Source organism: Suricata suricatta, chromosome 16 (genome assembly GCF_006229205.1).
Source record: "Suricata suricatta isolate VVHF042 chromosome 16, meerkat_22Aug2017_6uvM2_HiC, whole genome shotgun sequence".
Taxonomy (NCBI): Eukaryota; Metazoa; Chordata; class Mammalia; order Carnivora; family Herpestidae; genus Suricata; species Suricata suricatta.
In genome coordinates, this window is record NC_043715.1 from 45,521,547 (window position 1) to 45,546,125 (window position 24,579).

Sequence of the window (24,579 nt, forward strand, 5' to 3'; positions counted from 1 at the left end):
CGTCTGCGCCTGCGCGCCCGGCTACATGGGCGCGCGCTGCGAGTTCCCTGTTCACCCAGACGGCGCGGACCACGGCACCGGCGCGTTGCCCGCGGCGCTGCCCGGCCTGAGGCAGGAGGACCCCCAGCACTTCCTTTTGCCTCCGGCTTTGGGACTGCTGGTGGCCGCGGGCTTGGCCGGCATGGTGCTCTTGCTGGTCCACGTGCGACGCCGTGGCCTGGGCCAGGATACCGGGTCTCGCTTGCTGGCAGGGACCCCGGAGCCCTCAGTACACGCGCTCCCAGATGCACTCAACAACAGGAGGACGCAGGAGGGTTCCGAGGATGGCCCGAGGTGAGTGGCCGCAGACGTTCGCCTTGGCTGTCCTGGCTGCTTACCCCAACCTCCCTAGTGCAACTGGCTTGATTCCTTGATACACCCTCCTGGTTGGTTCCTTCCTCTTATCTGCCCCAGGCCTCTCTGATTGGGTGGTTCCTTAGCTCCCTTAGGTGGCTTTGGGTTCTCTCCATGGTGGGTGGGGAAAACAAGATCTGAGAATTTGAAGGATCTGGATCTTCTTTTCCTCCCGCAGCCTGCCCGCGGATTGGAGTCACCCTGAAGATGGAGATTCTCGTGCGGTTTACGTCATATCTACTCCTTCCATCTATGCCCGGGAGGTAGCTATCCACCTCTACCCGCCCCGCGCACTTTGGGCACGCTGGGCAGAGGCAGCCCCTGCACTTCCCGTAACCCTCCTTTACCCTATCTGTAAACTGAGGAGGGGCGAGTTTCTGAAAGGCCCTTGAGCCACCTTTCGGTTCTGGCGTAATTTAGTTCTAGCTTCCAGCCTTTTTGCTGTCGTTTGGAGCTATTTTGCTATCTTCTCTTCGGCAGCGTCACTGTTTCCCCCTCCCCGGGAGAGGGAGAGGCGGCAGAAGGGCAGCCCTTTCTAATGCCACCTACTCATTTCGTTTCTAGGCCTGACCTGCCCCTTCTCCATCAGCGCCTGGAGACAGAACCTGGATATTTTTGTATTTACTTGGCGGTGCCCAATACTCTGCCTTAGACACTTTGGAGCTGGAGGGGGTGGCTGGGAGACTTTTACCGTTGGGAGTTGTATATAATGGTTATTTATATCCTATTTTTCCCCTCTCTCCGGAGATCTCTATAAAGGCTCTTATTTTGATCTGCTTTGATTCGATGGGCTAAGTGCTTTGTACTTAGTATTGGCACAGAGGGGAGAGATCTTGTCTCCTGGGAGTTAGGAGCTGCTGGAGGGATCAGAAGCAACTCAAAGTGGCTTAAATAAGGGGAATGTATTCATAAAAATGAAGACTCTTGTAGTGGGGGTAGTAGTTTCTGTAGGGCTGGATTCAGGACTGGGGGCCTTCCGGGTCTTTCTCCGGTTGTGTCCAGAAACAACCTGGTTGGTAAGCGGGGGCTTTCATTGGCTCTGGCTTGTCACGTGGCCTTGCCGGTGGGGGCGCGTGGCAGTTATGGTGCATTGTCATTGGCCAGTCTTGGTTATTTGTCTAGCGTAGGGCCGGAAGTAAGGGGAGTGGGCCTGTCCGAATCAGGTGGGAACGTGGGTAGGGCAGTGACCTTCCCTCTGCCCCAAATCGGGGTTTGTTACTAGAGCTGAGTGTTGTGTCGGGCAGGCAAACCAGCTGTTAAAGAACAAAACCTCTGCCGAGTAAGTTTAAAGAGCTAATTGGGTTTCTGAAGCGACTCATGCGTTGGGCAGCGTCCTGTCGGGTTGCGGGTGGTGGGGTGGGGGTGGGGGCTCGGGCTCCGAGGAGTTGGACAAAATGTAAGGTTTTCATGGGGAGGAGAGGGGGGCAAGCAAGAAAGTTTTTTTTTTAATTATTTTTTATGTCTTTTATTTATTTTTGAGCGACAGAGGGAGACAGCACGAGCAGGGGAGGTTCAGAGAGAGAGGGAGACAGAGAATCTGAAGCAGGCTCCAGGCTCTGAGCTAGCTGTCAGCATAGAGCCCGACGCGGGGCTCGAACCCACGAACCGTGAGATCATGACCTGAGCCGAAGCCGGCCGCTCAACCGACTGAGCCACCCAGGCGCCCCAATGAAGCTTTATTGAACTCTGGGAGGTACTTATGGTCATCCTGTCATTCTTGCAGTCCTCACAGCAGCCCCACCAAGTATTTTTTTTTGTTTTTCTTTTTACAGGTAAGGAAACAGGGCTTAAGTGACTTGCCAAATGTCACAGCTAATGAGAGGATAGAATACAAATCGAGTTTGGCTTTAAAGCCCATGTTCTTAATCATTAGGGTAATATAGATTCTCAGGCAATCAATAAATATTTACTATGTCAGTGAATGAAGGAGACCCTAAGAGGCACAGATGGGCAGCGGCTATCTTCAGAGTCATCCTGTGCCCCTCATGTTTCTTGGTAGTCTGTGCCACCACTCTTAGGTGAGGGAGACAGTTTAAAGAGGGGTGGCTAATGCCAGCGACCACGGCTCAGGTTTACTTACTACCAGAAGGGCCCGATTAGCCCGAACGCAAAAGCCCGGCGGTCGGCGCATTTATTCCCCGCACTGGGAGTGCCGCCAGCAGCCCGGTTCCGGCTTCAGGCAGCATTAGCTTCGCAGTAATCGTGTTGCCACATTTCGCTGGGAAACCCGAGGCAGGAACTTGGACGGGCCCATGGCCCCCTTCCTGTAGGGGAGCACACAGGGTCTTACTGGGGAATTAACCTCATCTTGCTTTAGGGGATGGACAGGGTCCCTGTGACATCACTGTGTGGGTGCTGACCAGAAAATTCCTGACCTATTAGGACATACATTTTTTGGGCAAAGTTGAAACTACAAATTGGTTGGGTATTAAGCCCCAGTTTGGTAACTTCATCTAAGTGACGTGACTTTGAGCCTGTAATTTTTATTTTTTATTATTATTTTTTATTTTTAAGGAATCTCTACACCAGACCTGGGGCTCTAACTTATAGCCCTGAGGTCAAACCTTTTGTTCTGTCCACTGAGCCAGCCAGGAACAGCCCCTCCCGACCCCAGTCCCGGACCCCACCCTGCCAGACTGTGCTTTCTTTTTTTTTAATTTTAATTTTAATTTTTTAATGTCTTTTATTTATTTTTGAGACACAGAGAGAGCACGAGCAGGGGAGGGTCAGAAGAGAGGGAGGCTCAGAATCTGAAGCAGAGCTAGCTGTCAGCACAGAGCCTGACGTGGGGCTTGAACACATGAACCATGAGATCATGGCCTGAGCTGAAGCCAGATGCTTAACTGACTGAGCCCCCCAGGTGCCCCAGATTTTTATTTAAAAATTTTTAATGTGTATTTATTTTTGAGTGAGAGAGATAGTACCAGCAGAGGAGGGGCAGAGAGAGAGGGAGACACAGAATCGGGAAGCAGGTTCCAGGTTCTGAGGCAGCCGCACAGAGCCCCACACGGGGCTGGAACCCACGAACCTGGAGATCATGACCTGAGCCGAAGTTGGACACTTAACACACTGAGCCCCCCACGTGCCCCACCTGGGCTTTGTTTTTAACACAACGGGACCAGTCAGTGAGAACACAAGGGATCCATTTTACAGAAGAGAAAGTTGGGGCTCAAAGAGGGAAGTCACTCCTGCAGAGCCAGCGAGCGCGCGGTTTGGGATGCAGTCCTCTTTCCTGATGCCTTCCTCCTAAAGAGCTCACAGAGTTTGGGTGGACATGGGTTGTGCTTCTTTGTTTCTAAACACCGAAAATGCAGCTGTGTTGGCTGCCTGCAACGTCCTGGTGTTTATAAGGTATCACACAAAACAAAACGTCAGAAGAGTAATTTAATTTAATACAACTTCTAAAATGAAAAATTCACAGGGGCGCCGGGGTGGCTCAGTCGCTTAAGCTTCCGACTCAGGATTCCGGCTCAGGTTGTGATCTCATGGTTAGGTTCATGAGCTGGAGCCTGGCGTCAGACTCTCTTCCCCTCCCCCGCTCGTGTGTGCGTTCTCTCTCTCTCTCTCTCTCTCTCTCTCTCTCTCAAATACATAAACATTTCAAGAAATGCAATGAAAAACTCACATTCCCTTTCCCTTCAATCTGATGGCTTCATGGCTAGGACATGAATTACACAAAACTTTTACTTGGGTACAAAGATGTCTGTTTTGCAGTGGTTTTTTATAATTTATTTATTTATTTTTTGAGAGACAGAGTGCAAGCAGGGGAGGTGCAGAGAGAGGGAGACCCAGCATCTGAAGCAGGCTCCTAGCTCCTGGCTGTCAGCACAGAGCCCGATGCGGGGCTCGAACCTACGAACCGAACCATGAGATCATGCCATGAGTCAAAGTTGGTTGTGTAGCGGGCTGAGCCCCCCAGGTGCCCTTGCAGTGGTTGGTTGTCATAGCAAAAGGCTGTAAACAGCCTAAAGGTCTGATGCCAGGGGACTGGTTACTTTAATTAGGGGCCATTTATAAATAGGCTGTTTCACAGCTGTTAACGTGATGAGGCAGATATTGATGTGCTAATATGAAAGCATCGTCTATGTATTTTGTCTCAGGCAGGGGTGGGGTGGGGTGGGCAGGTGGAAAGGAATGTATAGGGGGCTACCACTTGTGTGGCCTGTACGGAGTTCACTTCCAGAGGAGCTCAGCTGACCCGCTCGCCAGGCAAACTGGTGCAAATTATAAAAAACAAAACAAATCAACTGTTCACAGCTTCTGGGAATGATCCTGAGGGCACATAGCAAATAGATAACCATTCAAGAAAATCTGCTAAATATTTGGTGAGAACAGGGAGAATCAGTAACAAGTAAACCCAAACCCTCTTCCACCTCTTCCTTCCCACTCTGCTCAGCACCCTCCCCCTCCGTTCCTTCCTCGGGCCCCCTCCTGACCCCCAGCTCCAAGCTGTCCTCAGGGGAGGAGCAGAGCGTCAGTCTTTCTCATCCTGCCCCTGGCTACTTGCTGTTCTGGGGGAGCACCGCTGAGAGGTGGGGGCTCCCTTCTCCAGCCCAACCCATACTTGGGGGGCTCTGTGTTGGACGTGGTGTGGCCAAGAGTGCTAGAACCCTGGCTCCCCCCCCCCCCCCCGGCTCCTGGGGCAGGGGGTTCACAGCCAGAGGGCTAGCTCGGAGACCCTGGGCCACCGCCTCAGCCCGCTGAGGGCTCAGCTCCTAAAGTGGCGTCACTCTGAGTGACGTCCATCCTCCCTGTCCCCGATAACAGAGTCGATGGCTCAGAGAGTTTGTCTGTTGGGAGAGGCAGGCTGCGGAGCAGAGAGCTCGGTATCTTTCCTGGACTCAGAGGAGCAGACTGTGTTCACAGCAGAGTGTGGAGAAGTTTAAGCCTCAAGGTGCCTCGGAAACAGCGGAGGTTGTGGTGGAAGCAGATGGAAGGAGACAGATTCTGGCCAGTTTGCTGGCGAGCTGAGGAAAGAGCTCTGGGAGCCCTCCTTCGGTCAGAACTAATCTCAAGCAGACTTGAGCTAACCCTTCAAAGGATCCCTAATTTCACTGGATCCGTCTCTGGAAAAAGGTTGTGCCCCATGGTGTTGAAAACTGAGGACGTAGAGCAATCAGCTGGCAGTTGGTGGAGCTTATCTGCCCAGCACAGTCTGGAAAGACCCAGAGAACCTGCCCAAACCCACCAGCCCAGGATGACTGGTAGCTGAGGCTGTGCCCCCCTGCAGCCCCCCCCCACCCTCTGTTGTTGCTGGAGAAAGAACAGACCTAAGAAACCACCTTGCGGGTCACTAACCAGGGAAGCAAAACAAACCCCAGGGAGTGGGGGCCAGTGCCCAGAGTTGCCATAATGTGCTGTCTGAAATGTCCAGTTCCCAACAAAGAAATTCGAGACAGGTATGGCAGTAAGACAGGCATACTGGAGGGGGAGGGAGGCAAGAGAAACCGCCCGCCCCCGGGGAGAGTGACCGGATACTGGAATGGACAAAGCCTTCAAAGCAGCCATTACAAATATGTTTGGAGAGCAAAAGGTAACTGTGATTAAAGAAATAAAAGGAGAGGCGCCTGGGTGGTTCAGTCGGTTGAACATGCAACTTTGGCTCAGGTCATGATCTCACAGTTCATGGGTTCGAGCCTCACATCGGGCTCTCTGCTGTCAGCATGGAGCCCGCTTGGGATCTTCTTGCCACCCCTCTACCCCCCGTCCCTTCCCCGCTTGCACTCTTTCTCTCAAAAATAAAGCTTAAAAAAAAAAAGCAAACCTAAAAGCAATAATCATGTTGCACCAAATAGAGACTATCAATAGAGAGGGAAGTTATTAAAAAAGGATCAAGGGGAAGTTCTCGGTCCGAAAGGAGGACATCTAAAATGAAAAATCCTCTAGAGGAGCTCAGTAGTAGATTCGAACTGTCAGAAGAAAGAATCTGCGAGCTTGAAGAGTCTGAAGGAAGAGGGAGAGAAATGAAGAAAAGTGAACCGCGACTCAGAGAAATATTTTAAATACGTACAAAGCGTTTTGCATCAGAGGCCGTCAGAAAATAGATGCTCAGTGAGTGTTAGTTCTCAGTATTATGTGATAAGAGGAAAGCCCATTTCACAGAGAGGCAAACTGAAGCCTAGAGAGGGGTAGAAATTGCTTACTTAGCCTCAACACAGAAAATTCATGTCTTATGATCTTCCTATTAAAAATTATTATTTTTTTAATTTTGAGAGAGAGCGTGAGTGGGGGAGAAGGGCAGAAGGAGAGAGAATACCTTCTTGCTGAGCGTGGGGCTGATCCCAGGACCCTGGGATCATAACCTGAGCCGAAATCAAGGGTTAGATGCTTAACTGACTGAGCCACCCAGCGCCCCCTGACTGTCCTTTTAAAACTCTTCCATGATTCAAAATACCTGACCCAATAGTAGTGGACCAGTGTCAGAGTCCTGGATTTGACAGTGGACCAGTCACATGTGATGCTATTATTGGGGAAAGCTGGATGGAAGTTAACAGGATTTTTCTTTCTTTTTTATTTTTTTAAAAAATGTTTGTAGTTTATTTTTTGAGAGAGAGAGCAGGACAGGGTCAGGGAGAGAGTCCCAAGCAGGCTCCACACTGTCGGTGTAGAGCCTGATGTAGGGCTCAAACTCATGAACCGTGAGATTGCGACCTAAACCGAAATCAAGAGTCAGATGCTTCACAGATGGCGCCACCCAGGGGCCCCTATAGGATTCTATATGCTATTTCTCCAATTTCATGTGAGTGTTAAAACTATTGTTTTCAAAAAGGCCAATATTTATGAAACACCTGCAGCGAACCTCCTGAGAACAAGTCAGCTCTAGTTCAGGAGCGGGGCATTGGGCAGCGAACAAGGCGGGGGGGGGGGGGCCCACCTGAGGAGGGGGGTGGGGCTCGCGGGGCCGCGGGGCTGTTTGCAGAGTGCAAGTGCCAGGATGCGGGAGCCTGATCGTTTCCATCTGAATCCTGGCCGTGGTTATTTGTGTGTGTAGCACTTAGCACTGTGTAACTGTAAACTGTTATGTTTGCTATTTTATTTTTTTCCTGATCACCCAGTTATTCCTTCGGGGGCGCCCTCTGCTCCCAGGCTGGTTCTAGCACCTTTGGCGATTCTGCAGGCTCCTGAGCCTCCCCCATCTTCTCTCTGGCCCCTCTGGCCTGTGCCTCCCCTACTCCAGCCCCGGCCACGCTAGGCTGTTGGTGGTGGTGATGGGTGTGTTTACCCCGCCGGACAGGGAACCTGATCACTGGACCAGGGGTTTCCTGATCAGGACTCTGTCCTCAGACTCGGCTCAGCACAGGACCGTGCACATAGCAGGCATTCAAGAAACATACTGAATGTTAGCGACAGTGAGAGGAATGCGGGACAAACTGTGTTTCTTACCTCGAAGGTAGGGCTGAGGAATTAGGGGAGACCTGGAGGGCCGTCCCGTCCCGGTTCCTGGCCCAAAGCAGTAGAACCTGCGAGCAGGTTGGAACATGATGTAACAGTGCCCCCTTGTGGTCTCCCATTTTAGAACCCTGGTGTGGGTAAGGCTCTCCCCGCCGGAGGAAGGAGGACTGGGCGGGATCCCAACCCCGGACCCCTCCTTTCCCCCATGAACGACCAGGCGCGGGCCCCCAACCCCTCCCGGGCCCGGGGCTTGGCCTTGGCCCGGGCTTCGACCCCGGTCAGGTCCTCGATCCCGGTCCGCATCCCAGCTCCTGCCAGGGCCTCGGCCCCAGCGCGGACCCGGAATCCGGCCCGGATCCCGACCCGGGTCCGGGCCCCGAATCCTGCCCAGACGCCGACCCCGGTCCGGGCCCCGAATCCCGCCCAGACGCTGACCCCGGCCCGGGCCGCGAATCTCGTTCAGACCCCAACCTCCGCTGGGACCCCAACTCCCGTCCAGGCCCCGGCCTCAGCCTGGACCCCCTCTCTCCTCCAGACTCCGACTCCGGTCCAGACTCCAACCGCAGTCTGGACCCGGACTTCTGTCCAGCCCCCGACGCTCGTCCAGACCCCAACTTCCGTAGGGACTTCGACCCCGGTCCGGATCCTGGCTCCCGTAGAGATTTCCACCCGGGGCCAGACGCCCACTCCAAACTGGACCCCGACTCAGGCCGGGATCCCAGCCCCAACCTCATCCCCAGTCGGGGTCCCGATCACAGCCGCGGTCCCTGCCTCGGAATCCTTCCCGAACTCGGCCTCACTTTTGGATTCACTCTCAGACTTGGCTTCGGAGCCTGCTGCGTCGCCAGACAAGGATCTTTCACGGACGCCCGGGGCGAAGCACTTACCATCAGTCACCAATGGATTCGGGTCCCCCCAAGAGCCCCTTCCTGCCCTCGCTCCAAAGGCCACTGATTTGCTGGGGCCCATCCTTGGATCAACCTCAACGGCAGACCCATCGGCTGCCAAGGTGATGGATTCCACTCTCGATTTTATTCCGCCGCCCATCCTGGAGTCCGACCCCTTCGCCAGCACTTTCACCTCCACCTTCGAGAACATCCCAGAGGACAGCAAGATCCTGATTAGAGTGGTCTACTGGTGAGGGGCGTCCCGCCCACACCTGCCTTCCTCCCCTTGGGGAAAGGCTGGAGGGGGTGGGCGCTGGGGCTCTGAAGGGGGGTGGGGGGAGTCGCCACTCCCAGGTTGGAAACTTGGCTCCACCTGTCATTTTCTCGGGGGCTTGAGAACTGTTGGCTTCGAATCCCTGCTTTGAGCTTCATTCATTCACTCTCATTCATTTACTCATTTTGGATTGTCTTGCGGGGTTCAAGCCCCGCATCAGGCTTTGCACTAATGGCGGGGAGCCTGCTTGGGATTCTGTCTCTCCTTCTCTCTGACGCCCCCCCCGCTTGTGTTCTCCCTCCCTCTCTTTCTCTCAAAATAAAGAAGTAAGCTTAAAAAAACCAACAAGGTGATAAGTGCCAGTGGCAGAAGGCATGGAGGGGGCGTCACAGTTTTAGCTGGGCTGGTCAGAAGGGCCTCCTTGAGAAGGTGAGGTATGAGCAAAGACCTGAAGGAGGAGAGAGAAGGAGCCAGGTAGATAAGAGCATTCTGCAGTGTGAACAGCCAGTGCAAAGGCCCTGTGGTGAGGCATGCAGTGTTAGAGGAGGAGCTGTGACGGGGGAGGGCAGGGGATAGGGGACTGTCTTGGAGTCTGAGACATCCTAGTCCCAGTCCTGCTAGCTCAGCCTGTCCTCCCTGTTAGGAACATGACCAGTCACCCACACCCTTTTCTGAATCTCAGTTTTCTCATCTGTAAAAGGGGGTTGTTGAGACGTCTCCATGAGATGCCTCATATATAGGTTCATAAATGTTCCTGGCTCAAAGAAGGGCTCAGTGTATGTCAATGACATTTTTTTCAAAAGAGCTTTAGATTCATCTACTCCTCCCTCCCTCCCTCGTTTCTTTCCTTCCTCCTCTGCTGGAGCAAAGTGGGCCAGGGAGCAAATGGAGTCAGTGGGGTAGATCCTGTGGGGGCTTATGGACCACACAGAAGACTGTTTTTGTTTTGTTTTTTTGGTTGTTGTTTTGTGTTTGTGTGTGTGTGTGTTTTGGGGTGTGTGTGTGTGTGTGTGTGTGTGTGTGTGTGTGTTTTGGTGACCTAGCAGTATGGGAGGATTCTGAGCCGTGGAGGGAGGGACAGACTCGGGGGCGGTGTTCACAGGCTCCCCTGGGCTGGGGGGGATGCTGATGCGGTGTCTTCTCTCCTGTCTCTCTCTCGGTCTCCCTTCTCTTTCCCTCGGCGTCCAGCGGCCTCTGAAGCTATAGCCTGCGGGTGAGTAGTTCTGACTTCGGAGGGGGGGGGGACTGCTGGGCAGGAAGTCTGGAAGGAGGTCCTGTTTCCCCTCCCCCACGACCTGTAACGCCGGATCCCGGCTCCTCCCTGCAGTACATTCTACTGAAAAGGAGTCTGGAGCTGCAGTTTCCAAATTGTCTCCGCTTTGTGAGTGTGCCCGTGGCCTAGGGGAGGGGCGTAGTTAGGGCCCCGAGACCCCAGAAGCTTGGAGGGGAGCTCTCACTCCCCCCCCCCAAACGTTCCCTCCCCAGGAGGAGGAAAGATCTGTCCAGGCTTCAGGGGAGTTTGAAGTGTTTGTGGATGGCAAACTGGTCCATTCAAAGAAGGTGATTATGAGCAAGGGTCCCAGACAGGGAGGGAGGGGAGGCGAGGGGGAGGAGCAGGGGAGGAGCGGTGGGAGACATACAGGTCCTTGCTCTTTCCCCTCCCTTCCCAGAGAGGTGATGGCTTTGTGGATGAGGCCAGGCTGCAGAAAATTATGAGCAGTATCCATGAGGAGATCAGGAGAAAGGAGGTGAGGGGAGGGAGGGGAGGCGGGAGGGGAGGCATGGCAGTGGGACCCAGGGCAGGCAGCGTGCAGGGCACTGTGGTGGAGTCACAGACCTCCTAGTCCCAGTCCTGCCTAGCTCAGCCAGTCCTCCCTGTTAAGATCAGGGCGAGTCACCCACACTCCTCTCCGAACCTCAGTTTTCTCATCTGTAAAATGGGGTTGTTGGGATGATTGCATGAGACGCCTCCACCAAGACTGGAATCTTATTATTTACTGATTTTATATTAATTTTTTGAGAGAGAGTGAGTGTGAGCGGGGGAGAGGGCAGAGGGAGAGAGAGTGAGTGTGAGCGGGGGTGAGGGGCAGAGGGAGAGAGTGAGTGTGAGCGGGGGTGAGGGGCAGAGGGAGAGAGAGTGAGTGTGAGCGGGGGTGAGGGGCAGAGGGAGAGAGAGTGAGTGTGAGCAGGGGTGAGGGGCAGAGGGAGAGAGAGTGAACCTCAGGTAAGCTCCATGTGCAGCACAGAGTCTGCCAGGCGCTGGGACCCATGGGATCATGACCTGAGCTGAAGTCAGGAGTCAGCCACTAAACTGGCTGAGCCACCCAGGAGCCTGAATATGTATTTATTTTGAGGGCAGGGGGGGCCCTGAGCAAGGAGAGAGCGAGAATCCCAAGCAGGCTCTGTGCTCCGAGCACATGGGACCGATCCTGTGACTCCCTCAAGATCACTCCTTGAGTCGAAACCAAGAGTCGGCCGTTTTACAGACTGCGCCACCCGGGCACCCCTTAGTTTTCATTTTTATTTATATTTATTTATGTTATTTATTTACTTCATCTCTGCACCCAGCCTGGGGCGCGAACTCACAACCCCGAGATCAAGGGTCACGTGCTCTTCTGACTGAGCCTGCCAGGCACCCCAGATACTGGAGGTTAATTTTTTAAAAATTTATTCTTAAAAAAATTTTTTTTAGTGTTTATTCATTTTTGCAAGAGAGACCGGACACAAACGGGAGGGGCCGAGACAGAGAGGGAGACACAAAATCTGAAGCAGGCTCCAGGCTCTGAGCTGTCAGCACAGAGTCGGACACAGGGCTCGAACTCATGAACCGCAAGATCATGACCTGAGCCGAAGTCAGATGCTCAACCGACTGAGCCCCCCAGGCGCCCCTCCCCCTTATTTTATTTTTAAGGTGTATTTATTTTGAGAGACCATGGGAAGGAGAGAGAGGAAATCCCAAGCAGGCTCTACACTGCCAGCCCAGAGTCTGACGTGGTGCTTGAACTCACAAACAGCAGGATCATGACCTGAGCTGAAATCAAGAGTTGGACGCTTAACTGACTGAGCCACCCAGGTGCCCCACTAAATTAAGTTTTTAAAACAGAAGTACAAGGCCATCATTCTTACAGCTAGAAAAAAATTTATTGATTTTAAGTAGGTTCACACCCAATGTGGGGTTTGAACTCATGACCCTGAGACCAAAACTTGCATGCTCTATCACCTGAGGCAGCAGGTGCCCCTCCCCAACAAAATTTTTAAAATGTCTTAAGGGCATCTAATACCTACTCAAGTGTCTCAAAAATATCTTTTTAGAGGTGGTTTGGAAATTAGGATCCTGACGATGTCTACGTTATGTTAACTTTTTAAAAAATTACAAATGGGATTTTTGGAATCCCTACTGTGTGCCGGGCTCTTAGTAGGGCTGTTTTCGAGCAGCCATGCTGGGGATAGGGGCAGGGGAGGCAGAGGAGAAGTCTGTTTCTCACACCTGCCAATAAGCAGAATAGCACAGTAGTTATACATGCAGCACCCAGGGTCCCAGGAACTTAGGTTCAAGTCCTGGATCCACAAGCCACACAAGGTGATGTTAGATGTTGTGAATTAAGGGCTTGGTCAGTAAGTGACAGCAGTTGTTACTGGAATAAGTCGTGAATGTTCTATTGTAGTAGAGAACCCAGTTCAAACTGGCTTAACAACAACAACAACAATTGTCTCAGAAAAGTCAGGTTTAAGTACCTTCAGGCATGGCTTGATCCAGGTAGCAGCAAAATGTTGTCATTGGGAATCTGACTCTCTCTTACTCTGTGTTCTGCTTTTCTCCTGGGCTAACCTTACTCTCAGATGGGCTCCCTATCTTAGTGGCATAAATTCCCATTGGCCTGGATCAGGTTACATATTCATCCCCGAACCAATCAGGGAGGCCCAAGGAACACAGTGCTCTCATTGGCCAGTTTTGAGTCATGGGGCCATTCCTGGAGCTCGGGATGGAGTTTGCCTCCCTAAGCCCATGGGGGGAGAGGAAGGGAGGAGAGCACTGGGTGGACAAGAATGACCATCAACTATACTCCAAAACGAAGGATAGATATCGCTTATGTCAGTGTGGTCTGGCCTCAAATCCCTAGTTTCCTGGCTGCGTGACTTCAGGCAAATACCGTCACCTCTGTCTGCCTCGGCCGCCTCCTCTGTAAAACGGAAACCGTGTTAGCCTTTACCTCCTCAACAAGTATTTGCCGAGTGCTTGCTCAGTGTTGGACACTGGCCTCGGTCCTGGGGATGATACGGCCGTGAACAAAACAGCCGCGAACTCCCGCCCTAGTGAGGCTGACACTCTGGTGGTGGGGGTGCCGATGGACAAGACACCCAGGCAAACAGGAGGTGGAAATAAGTACTGAGAAGAGACTAACGCAGGAAAGGACTGGGGGTGGGTAGTGCTGGGAATTTTTTTGCAATCCTAACTTGAATGGTCGGGGAAGGTGGTATGGAAACACTTGAAAGAAGGAAGAGGTTGAATCAGGATGTCTGGGGAAAATACACCCATCAGCGGAGCAGCACGTGCAAAGGCCCTGGGGTAGGAGTGTGTCTGGTGTGTTTGAGAAATGGCTAAGGAGACTCACTCGGGTGGGGAGTGTTAGGATGGGGCCTGGCACAGAGGAAACACTGTATAAATGCTATTATTTTTATAGTGGTGTCATTGCTGTTGATATTTTAAAGTGTTTTCTCTCTCTTCTCTCCATTTCAGGTGCCTCAGCAGGATGCCGAGAAGGGCTGAAATGTTGCCAAGTCAGGTCCTTTTCTAATGGTGGCTGGGGCAAGTCGGGGAGAGGTGAAGGGGGCAATAAATACAGTCCGCCTCTCTGCTCTGGCCTGTGCTCTTCTAAGGTTGCCACACTCGGGAAGCGGGGGAGGTAGGCGGAGCCGCAGAAGGGAGGAGCCGGACAGCGCGGTGGAGGGGGGAACGAAGGGCAGATTTGAGGAGAAGCTTAGTCCTGGGCGCCTGGGTGGCTCAGTCCGTTAAGCGGTTAAGCCTCCGACTTCGGCTCAGGTGATGATCTCAACAGTTGGTGGGTTTGAGCCCGGCGTCAGGCTCGGTGCTGACAGCTCGGAGCCTGCTTCAGATTCAGTGTCTCCCTCTCTCTGCCCCTCCCCTGCTCATGTTCTGTCTGTCTGTCTCTCAAAAAAAAAAAATCCCAGGAGAGGGGTGTCGGGGTGGGTTAGCGGGTTAACTTTCCGACTTTGGCTCCGGTCATGATCTCCCTGCTGTCAGCACGGACCTTACTTCGGACCCTCCCTCCCCCTTTCCTGCCCCTCCCCTGCGCACTCACTCAGGCGTGCGCTCTCTCTCAAAAAAAAAAATTTTTTTTTAAACAAAAGGATATTAGTGTTGGTCCCTATATGAATGTTCCTAAAGTAGATCTTTGACAGGCCTATTTATTCCTAGCTACTTTATCTTTTATGTTTTTTTCTGTGTAAATGAGGATTATTCCTGTTATATTTTTCTAAAAGTTTGCCTGTGTGTTTGCAAATAATTGACTTTCGGGCACCTGAGTAGCTTAGTCGGTTCAGCACCCAACTTTTTAAAAAAATCTTTTTAACATTTATTTATTATTGAGAAACAGAGAGAGACAGAGCATGAACTGGGGAGGGGCAGAGAGAGAGGGAGACACAGAATGGGAAGCAGGCTCCAGGCTCTGAGCCGTCAGCACAGAGCCCGACGTGGGGCTTGAACTCTTGAACCGTGAGATCATGACCTGAGCCGAAGTCAGACACTTAACCAACTGAGCCAGCCAGGTGCCCCAAGCATCAGCTCAGGTCGTGATCCGGGGTTGTGGGATCCGGCTCAGCGCCGAGTGTGGAGCCTGTTTGGGATTCTCTTTCTCCCTCTGCCCCTCTCCCTGCTCGTGCTCGCTCTCTCTAAAATAAAAAGAAAATAAATGGTTATTTAAAAAAAATAATGAATTTCTCCATATTTATTTGATAGCCTGTTAACACACTGAATTCTCTTGTTTATAGTTGTTTCTCATGTGGTTCTTAGGTTGAGGAACAAGTCATATCAAATAGGGAAGGTCATGTGTCTTTACAGCTTTTATTCCTTGAGCTTCTTTCTCCTCATTCCTTGCTTGGCCAGTATCCTCGGTCTCCTGGAAGATAACGTGAATGATAGTCAAGCACCTTTGTCTTGTTCCTGATTTTCTGGAAGTTCTTCACATATGCGTCTGTTACTTGGTGGGTGTTTTATCAAGAATCGTTACTGAGTTTTTTCAGTTATTTTTTTTAAGTTTATTTATTTTGAGAGAGAGAGAGAACTGGCAGGGAAGGGGCAGAGAGAGAGAGAGGGGCAGAAAATCCGAAGTAGGCTCTGTGTTGACAGCACGGAGCCTGATGCGGGGCTTGAACTCACAAACTCTGAGATCATAACCTGAGCTGGAGTTGGGACACTGTATGTACTGAGCCACCCAGGCGCCCCTAACACTCTTCTGAAGGACACAAAGGAAGTTTGTTCTTTTAATTAGGAGAGGGGGGGCGGGGAGAGGCTGCACGCCCGGTTCGGAGCCTGACAAAGCTTCATTCCAGGACTCCAGGATCATGACTTAAACTGAAATCAAGAGTTGGGTGCTCAACTGAGCCATTTGTTTTCGGGAAGTCTTTTTAAAAATGGGAAAATAGGGGCACCTGGCCGGCTCAGTCTGCAGAGCTTGTGACTCAATCTCAGGGTTGTGAGTTTGAGCCCCACACTGGGTGTAAAGATTACAAAAGAAAAATTCTTTTAAAAGGAAAATAGACCATTGGGATAAAAGACTCAGTATCTTAATGATAGTAGTTATCCCTCAATTAACTGTCATGTGATTCTAAAACAAAAAAAAGCTTTGCTTGAGGGGCGCCTGGGTGGCTCAGTCGGTTAAGCATCCGATTTCAGGCTGTGATCTCGAGTCCCGTGTCGGGCTCAGTGGTGACAGCGTGGAGATGGGAGCCTGCTTCAGATTCTATGTCTCTGTCTCTTTCTGCCCCTCCCCTGCTCGTGCTCTGTCTCGCTCTCAAAAATAAATAAATATTAAAAAAACTTGTTTTGCTTGAAACAAGGTAAGCTAACTTGAAGGTTGACTGGTAAAATAAACAAAACCGGCCAGAACTGCCCCGGGGGGAGTTTGAACCAGATTCAAAACCATGTCGTCAGGGAGCCGCCTGGTGACTCGGTCGGCTGAGAGTCCGACTTCAGCTCAGGTCATGATCTCACAGTTCCTGAGTTCGAGCCCCGTGTTGGGCTCTGTGCTGACAGCTCAGCCTGGAGCTTCAGACTCTGCTCCTCGCCCCCACCCCCTTGCTCACACTGTGTTTCTCTCTCTCAAAAATAAACATTAAAAAAAACTATACAGTCAGAAAATCGAAAACACGGTTTAGTATATTGATGGAGAGGCATCTTTAAAGTTATGAGGGGAAAGGACTCATTGGTAACTGGTGCTGGGCAACCAGGAGCCACCTCAATTTTTTTTTTTTTGAATCCTTAACCTCCTCCTGTACATCAAGATAAATTCCAAGTGTTCCAAGACTCAGATATGCACACACAGACACACGCAGACACAGAAGGTCCTGAGGTTCAAAATCTTACTGGTTAAAAAAACCCAGCAAACAAAGAAGCCAACACCTGCATGCCAAAAGGCCTTCAGGCAAACCAAACGCAAATGACCAACCCGGGAAAGATACCCATAACTCCCATTACAGGCTATTGTCACATCTCGTGTATTATGTCAATAGCTACCAGAATCAATAAAGAACAGAAGTCTTCAGGAGAGAAATGGACGAGAGATATGAGGAGTTCATGGAAAAGGGAATAAACATAACTCCCAGAAGATATATTTTGCTCGTAAGAGAAAAGCACATTAAAGCCGGCACATTATCTTTCACACATGAAGACTGGCAAAATCCAGACATCTGGTGGCTTCCGGTATCCATCGGTCGCTGGCAGGAGTGGGACACAGGACAGCGTGGATGGAAGGCAACTTTGCGGCACAGATACGAATTCCACTGAGTGTCTTGCCCAGAATTCGCACTTCTGGAAATTGACACTATGGATGTTACACATTGGAAGATGCCCCAAGGACAAAACGCTGTATTACACCATCCAAGGTTACGATATGCCTCATTGCACAGATACCAAAATATGACAGGTGCATTCAGCATCAAAGCGATAGTGTGTCTGCACACAGACCTTGCGATATGCACACAAGGTTACCTTTCACAGCCATTTTTTTCCCAACAGAAAATGGGTGAAGGGTTGATAAAAGGTTACCTAAAAAAGGAAAAATCTTTTGTCGGCTCAAAAATTAGATTTTACTAAGAATTGCTTTCTAAAATAAATGAACTTCTGACATAAAAATATCTAAAGACCAAGATGCAGAACAACTTAAAGGTCCATCAACATCAGTATGTTCCTGGATAAGTAAATTACAACGTAACCAACCACAGAATGAAACAGAACCGCAGCTCTGAAGAAGAAGGTGGCAATGGAGTGGTTTGGAAGGATCTTCAAGGTACATTCTGATCGAAAAAGCAGCGTGTGAATCAGTAAATATGCCCACTTTTGTGAAGAAATGAAAAAAAACCCACCCAAGTTTGCATTTGCTTGTGTGTGCACAAGGCGGTGACAGGCGTGGCACCTTACAGATGTGGCTTGTGATAGGGACCAGATGGAGGGGACAGGGATGAAAGACCTTTCAGCGCATATTTTATATTTTGGGGTTTTCCTGAATAGATTTACGAAAAATAAAAGCTTAAATACATTAAAAAGGAAAAAATCCAGAAACCAGATATTCTTGAATACAAGGTTTATCAGGTGATATATACAAGCTACGTCGTTTGCCATTTGAAATGCTTCACAAAACACAAAATCCATTTTAGGCTAACACCTGTCGAAGCTGATGCGAACAGGGCACAGAGTGGGTCAATTTCAAGGTCTCTCCATAGGCTTCCGGTCTCTCCACGGGATAACTCCGCCGTGGCTCCTTAGTCCTACCCATCACGATTTGAGAGTTTCTTTCATCATCACGGGCTCCGATATTGGCAACCGTTCCTCATAGGGTCTCAGTTTCCTGAAACCGATCCTTCATTTTTCAGTGAAGCAATTTTGACAGCCATTCCCCCAACGCAGGGAAGAGCCTCTGTATCAATCCTAAACTCAACGTTACAGAAGTCACAAGGCCTTTGAACTTCTTTTCTGAGGCTTTTTCGTGATAAACGTCCTCCCCCTCCCCCATCGCCTTATCTCACACACTACGTCTTTCTAAAATCGAGGATTGGGAGCGGAGGCTCTCCTCTGGGGTAGTTTCACCACCAGACTATTCTCTACTTATATACTTGTCACAACCAAGTTCCTCTATCAGAGGATTGATCACCTCAGACGCAGTAAGCGCTACCGTAAACGTCAAAATGTCAAAATCCATCCTCTGGGGGTTCCGCTGGTACTCGGCATCCAACGCCGCTTCCCGGGCTCTGCAGGCCTCCACAAACCTCCTGCGACGCTCTCCCAGCTCCTGGATTCGGCCCGGAGCGATCGGGTAGTGCTCCAGGTAGTGGCGCAGGAACTGCTGGTAATTGATTCCTAAAACGCTAAGTGGGTGACGGAGGCGGAGGTACGGCAACGCAGCCAGGCCTGGGCCGTTCCCCGGCCGGGATCGGGGTCTGGCCTGCGCACCCTCTTCCTCCGCTGGCTCCGCCAACCCTCGAGCGACCTCTGCGTCGCGGGCCTCCCCGGGCGCCGCCACTGGACCTTCCCCGGGCTCCGCAGGCCCCGCCGGGGCCGGCTCCCGCCTGTCGCCGCCCACCTCCGCCTGCGGGGCGTCGCCGAGGCCATTCGCCGCGTCCGTCTGCCGGACACCGCTGTCGGGGGGCAGCTCGGCCATCTCGGACCGCGGGGGCAGCTCGGCCGCTCCCAGAAAAATTGCAATCACGGGACGCAGCGACCACCGGCGTGAGCGAAAGTGCGTGTGCGCGAGCGCTGTGCGCACCGGGGAACGCAGCGCGTGCGTTTATCCTACGGAGACACCTAGAAGCGCCGCGCACGCGTCATTCCGCCGCCCGGGCCCCGCCTGGCGCCACCTTGCTGTCGGGAGCGTAATCACAACCGAAACAGCCCGGGGCGGAGCGAGTAACCTAAGATCGAAGGGCGCGGCCTTCCCCATTTTCCGTTGTAACGTTTACCCTAGGAAAGTCTAACAAGATTGCTTCTGGTTGGCTTTCCCAAGGTTCCACCCAAGATGCTCCTATCTACGCTTCTTGTTCTGCAGGGATTATAATGCCACATCTGCAGTGCAGCTGGCGGCCCGCTGGATCTGCCTCGTGCTTCAACAAGGCTTGGATTGACCAGACCCCGGGACACCCCTTATTCCAGCTTCAGACCACCTTCCAGCCGCCTTTACAGTCTCAACCCCCCGGAACCACCTTGTCAGTCATCCGCTGCTCTGGGGCCAACCAATGGCGTGTTTTGAACTTAGCGTCTCATTGCCGACCAACCATGGGCTCTCAGGTTCGTCAGAATTATTCCCCCGAGATGGAGGCCTCCGTCAACAGCCTGGGCAACATGCACCTGCGGGCCTCCAACACCTACCTCTCTCTGGGCTACTATTTCGACAGCAGCGATGTGGCTCTGCATGGCTTGGGCCACTTCTTCCGCGACTTAGCGCAGAAGAAGCGCGACGGTGCCAAGCGCCTCCTGAAGTTGCAAAACCAGCGCGGCGGCATCGCGCTCTTCCAGGACGTGCAGAAGCCGTCGCACGATGAGTGGGGGAGAGCCCTGGACGGCATGGAAACGGCTTTAGTCCTGGAGAAGAACCTGAACGAGGCGATTTTGGATCTGCATGCCCTGGGGTCGGTCTCTGTGCCTTCCTGGAGAACCACTTCCTGGGCGAGGAGGTGAAACTCATCAAGCAGATGGGCGACCACCTGACCAACCTCCGCCGGCTGGACGGCCCCCAGGCCGCGCTGGGCGAGTGTCTCTTCCAAAGGCTCACCCGGAAGCTCGACTAGCAGCCTCTGGAGCCCAGCAACCTTGGAGGGGCCCCTCTGGCATCCCCTTGGTGCCAGGGCTTCCACGTGGGCTTGTCCGAGTAGCCTTTTAACCACCTAGAGCCCTCTCCCAAACTGTGGACCAAATGGAAGCAATAAAGCTTTTTGCAATGAAAGAAAAAAATGCTGCCTTTATTATCTACCAAGATATTCTAGATTCATGGGGTTTTTTTTTGGGGGGGGGAGGATATTCTTTATTACTTTCCATTTATTCATTTGTCTATCTTCCCCATAACAATCCTCTTTATTTTTTAAAAAAATTTTGATGTTTATTTTTGAAGGGGAGAGAGACCGAGCATGAGCACGGGAGGGGCAGAGAGAGAGGGAGACACAGAATCCAAAGCAGGCGCCAGGCTCTGAGCTGTCAGGACACAGCCTGATGTGGGGCTGTCCCACTAGATCATGACCTGAGCTGAAGTCATGGGCTTAAGGGACTGAGCCACCCAGGCGGCCTCCGCCACCCATAATGATCCTCTTAACTATTAAAGCTTTATAATAATACCCCTTCATTAAAACGTCTTTAGCTACTCTTGGACGGTTATTTTCTTCTAAATCCTATTTGTGTGACCTAATCTATATGCAGAAAAGTATACAAAATATAACTATACAGCTGAATGATTTATCAGAAAGTGAACGTCCATGTAACCACCACTGGAAATTGATTCCCAGTATTCCTGAACCCTCCTCCCTTCACTATCCTTTCTACCCGGAGGTAACTACTATCCTGGTATTTATGGCCATTGTTTCCTTGCTTTGCTTTTTGTTTCACTACCCAGGGTGCGTTTCTGTATTTTAGTTTTGCTTACTGAATTTTTTTTAAATTTATTTTTGAGAGACAGAAAATCCCAAGCAGGCTCCGCCCTGCCCCCCTCAGTGCAGAGCCCCACGCAGAATTCGAGCTCATGACCTGAGCAGAAATCAAGAGTGCCACCCAGGCGCGCCAGTTTTATTTTTTGAAATTTATATACTCTCGTGTCTGGTTTCTTTCACACAACATTATTTTTATGAGATCCATCCGTGTTTTCCACTGTGGTTACAAATAGTTAATTTTCTTTAACAATTTAAAACATTTTAAGTAACCTCTAAGCCTAACGTGGGGCTCCAACTCACCACGTGGCGATCAAGAGTCACGTGCTCCGTGGACTGAGCCAGCGAGGCGCCTCAATAGTTCATTTTCTTGATAGCTACAAAGTCATTGGTAGCCTTATGTGTGTCATAATATTACAAAATACATGTTAAATATTGGTTCTCCAATTACATTCTCTTTATTCTAATTAATGGAAAAGCTTCAGATAGGGAAATTCTTTTTTTCAATGTATTTTTATTTATTTTTTATTTATTTTATTTTTTTATTTTTCCATAATATTATATTGTCAAAGTGTTTTCCATAGTCAATGTATTTTTTTTTAATGTTTATTTATCTTTGAGGGACAGACAGAGGGTAACAGGGGCAGAGAGAAAGAGAGACACGGAATCCCAAGCAGGCTGTGCTGACAGCTCAGAGCCTGACTTAGGGGTCAAACCCACGAACTGCGAGATCATGACCTGAACCAAAGTCAGACACTTAACCGACTGAGCCACCCAGGCGCCCCGGGGAAAATTCTTTGATTTTGTTGATGGTGACTCCCATCATGATGGTTGTGATTCCCAAGTATCAGAAAGTAACTTTTTTTTGTTCTCTGCCCTATCAGGAGGAAGCTGTTCTGGGGGTGCTTGGCTGACTCAGGCAGGAGAGTATGTGACTCTTGATCTCTGGGTCATGAGTTCAAGCCCCACATTGGGTGCGGAGATTTCTTTTTTTTTTTAATGTTTTTATTTTTGAGAGACAGAGAGACAGCGCAGGCAAGGGAGGGCCAGAGAGACAGGGAGACACAGAATCCGAAGCAGGCTATAGGCTCTGAGCTAGCTGTCAGCACAGAGCCTGATGCGGGGCTTGAACCCACGAACCATGAGATCATGACCTGGGCCGAAGCTAGAAGCCAGACGCTTAACCAACTGAGCCACCCAGGTGCCTCCAGAGATTTCTTAAATAAATTAAACTTAAAAAAATATTTTTAAAAAGGAGTAGCTATTATTAATTCTCATTTAATTTTCCGGGTCCAAGCACCACCTTTATAAAACCCAACTAACTACTTGCTTCTTTAAACACAGCTCTTCACCAGAATCTCTGCAATCACTTCTTTAAAGATTTTAAAGTAATCTCTATACCCATTGTGGGGTTTGAACCTGCAACCTCAAGTTCAAGAGTTGTGTGCTCTGCTGACCTAGCCAGACAGGCGCCCTGTGTGTGGCTCAGTCAAGGCAGCTGTCAGGCTAGGCTGGAGACCCACGGGTCCATGCTCCCCCTCTCAGGCTGCCCGGAAAATCACAAATAGTTAACAAAAGAATTCCCAGACTTAGGTCACGACATACATTATTAGGGGAGGAAGTAGAAATTGTAGTCATTTTGCCGTAATCCTGTCCTCTGAGGCCCCAAATCACCTTACAGCAGAACTCGGAAGTCCTTCCTATGATCTGGGCACAGGAATGGCTATAAACAAAATTCTAGTGTCTTAAACGGAAGTGCTCATGTGGAGAGATAAAAGCAAAACTTTGAGAGATTCCAGCTTAGCGACTGGTCCCCAGATTGTACTTCTAGTGGCTGAAGCATTTTTGTCTCTGATTTGCTGCCAGTATTTCTGGATCATTTGGGGACAGTTTCAATCATGCCACAGACTAAACAATTAAAGGAGCTAATATTAGGCGATTCATACTATTTTTTTTTTTTACAGGACAAAAATAGAGGTTTTTTAAAAAGAAGATTAAAGATTTTAAAAAATCTTTTAAGTTTGTTCATTTATTTTGAGAGAGAGAGAACAAGCAGGGAAGGGGCACAGAGAGAGAGAGAGAGAGAGTCCCAAGCAGGCTTTGTACTGTCAGTGCAGAGTCCGATGTGGGGCTCAAACTCACAAACGGTGAGGTCATGACCTAGGTCGAAACCAAGAGTCAGATGCTCAACTGACTGAACCACCCAGGCGCCCCATGAGAAGAGACTTTTTTTTTTTTTTTTACATTTTATTTATTTTTGAGAGACAGAGAGAGACAGAGCATGAACAGGGGAGGGGCAGAGAGAGAGACACAGAATCCGAAGCAGGCTCCAGGCTCTGAACCAGCTGTCAGCACAGAGCCCGACGCGGGGCTCGAACCCACAAACCATGAGATCATGGCCTGAGCCAAAGTCGGACGCTGAACCGACTGAGCCACCCAGGTGCCCTGACTTTTTCAAGGAGGCATCTGGTGGGGGCTCTCATGCCACCGCCCCGGACACTCGCTCTGTTCACAGAGCCCCTCCCTCTGTAACTGAAGACTTTCTCAGAAACCTCCTCCCAGTTTCAGATAGTGACGCAAATACTTCATGTTCTTCATCCTTAGTCTAAGGATACCGGCAGGGCTCCAAATGACCTGACGCTACCGCTTTTTGGAATGCGGCTAGACAGCCTAAGGGCACTTATCTATATTGAAAATATTATTCAAAAAATGAAATAAAAAATTTAAAGTAGGGATACCTGGCTGGCTCACTCGGTGGAGCACTTGACTCCTGATCTCAGGGTTGTGAGTTCAAGCCCCACTTTGGGGGTAGAGAGTACTTAAAAAAATAAAATCATTAAAAAAAAAATAAATTTTTAGGGACACCCAGGCAGCTCAGTCGGTTAAGCTTCCGACTTCGGTTCAGGTTATGATCTCATGGCTGGGGAGTTCAAGCCCCACGTCAGGCTCCATGCTGACAGCTCAGAGCCTGGAGCCTGCATGGGATTCTGTGTGTGTGTCTCTCTCTGCCCCTCTCCTGCTCACGCTCTGTCTCTCCCTTTCAAAAATAAATATTTAAAATTTTATATTTTTTAAAAGGGGTTTTAATGTTTTAATTCACTTTTTAGAGACACAGAGCGCGAGCGGGGGAGGGGCAGAGAGAGAGAGGGAGACGGAATCCCAAGCAGGCTCCAGCCTCTGAGCTGTCAGCACAGAGCCCTACGCAGGGCTCAAACCCACGAACCGTGAGATCATGACCTGAGCCAAAGTTGGATACCCAACCGACTGAGCCACCCAGGAGCCCCCTGATGTCTTGAACTCAAAAGAAAATGGCACAGTTCCCTGAGAATAGCTTCCTTCTCTTGTGACGTAAAGGACGTTGCCTGTAACTATTCCCTATCTCTGAGCCTATCACAGCCGAGTTCTGCAGCCAGCGACCAAGCCACAGACGCAAAGCGATCTTCGATAAATGTGAAATAATCCAGAGAGACGCTGGGGAAACGCGGTTGCCAGCTGGCATCCCGCGCTGCTTCCTCGCTCTACACACATCCATGAACACTCAGCTGGGCTGGTCAAACCCTCTTCACTGGCTGCCGAGGGCTTTGGGCATCTTTTCCCCAAACAGAAGCTGCGTTAGGCCAAGGTCTTCTGAGAGGGGAGCACAGCCCGGTCGGACCTCTGCCTGTGGGATGTCGCGGTCGCCATGCGCAGCATTTCTCTGCGGGACACTGCTGTCTGTGGGCAGCTCAGAGGCCTCTGGCCATTGCGTCTGCTGGGCCACCCCCGGGGAAG

The 24,579-nt window shown here is 50.8% G+C and overlaps 3 protein-coding genes and 1 pseudogene across 3 annotated transcripts in view; 3 read left to right on the forward strand and 1 right to left on the reverse strand.

Annotated features, from left to right (window-relative positions):
* DLL3 (delta like canonical Notch ligand 3) overlaps window positions 1-1,175 on the forward strand; it is a 6,897-nt gene extending 5,722 nt beyond the window's left edge. Inside the window, exons 8-10 of the mRNA XM_029925524.1 lie at window positions 1-333; window positions 572-656; window positions 958-1,175. The exon at window positions 1-333 is cut by the window's left edge and continues 202 nt beyond it. Of these exons, the coding sequence (XP_029781384.1) occupies window positions 1-333; window positions 572-656; window positions 958-963 (424 nt within the window). The 3' untranslated portion in view covers window positions 964-1,175. The remainder of the gene's footprint in view (window positions 334-571; window positions 657-957) is intronic.
* A 6,753-nt stretch (window positions 1,176-7,928) lies between these two features.
* Window positions 7,929-13,803, forward strand: SELENOV (selenoprotein V). The gene is made up of 6 exons (XM_029925291.1): window positions 7,929-8,922; window positions 10,135-10,159; window positions 10,274-10,327; window positions 10,432-10,506; window positions 10,617-10,694; window positions 13,685-13,803. Exons 1-6 carry the CDS (start codon window positions 7,991-7,993, stop codon window positions 13,712-13,714), a joined length of 1,194 nt encoding a protein of 397 aa, XP_029781151.1. The 5' UTR covers window positions 7,929-7,990; the 3' UTR covers window positions 13,715-13,803.
* Window positions 13,804-17,748: 3,945 nt separating this feature from the next.
* Window positions 17,749-18,988, reverse strand: LOC115280988 (EP300-interacting inhibitor of differentiation 2-like). Its single transcript, XM_029926169.1, has one exon. The coding sequence runs from the start codon at window positions 18,837-18,839 to the stop codon at window positions 18,276-18,278; it is 564 nt and encodes a 187-aa protein (XP_029782029.1). The 5' UTR covers window positions 18,840-18,988; the 3' UTR covers window positions 17,749-18,275.
* Window positions 18,989-19,088: 100 nt separating this feature from the next.
* Window positions 19,089-20,053, forward strand: LOC115280987 (annotated as a pseudogene).
* Window positions 20,054-24,579: the final 4,526 nt, after the last annotated feature.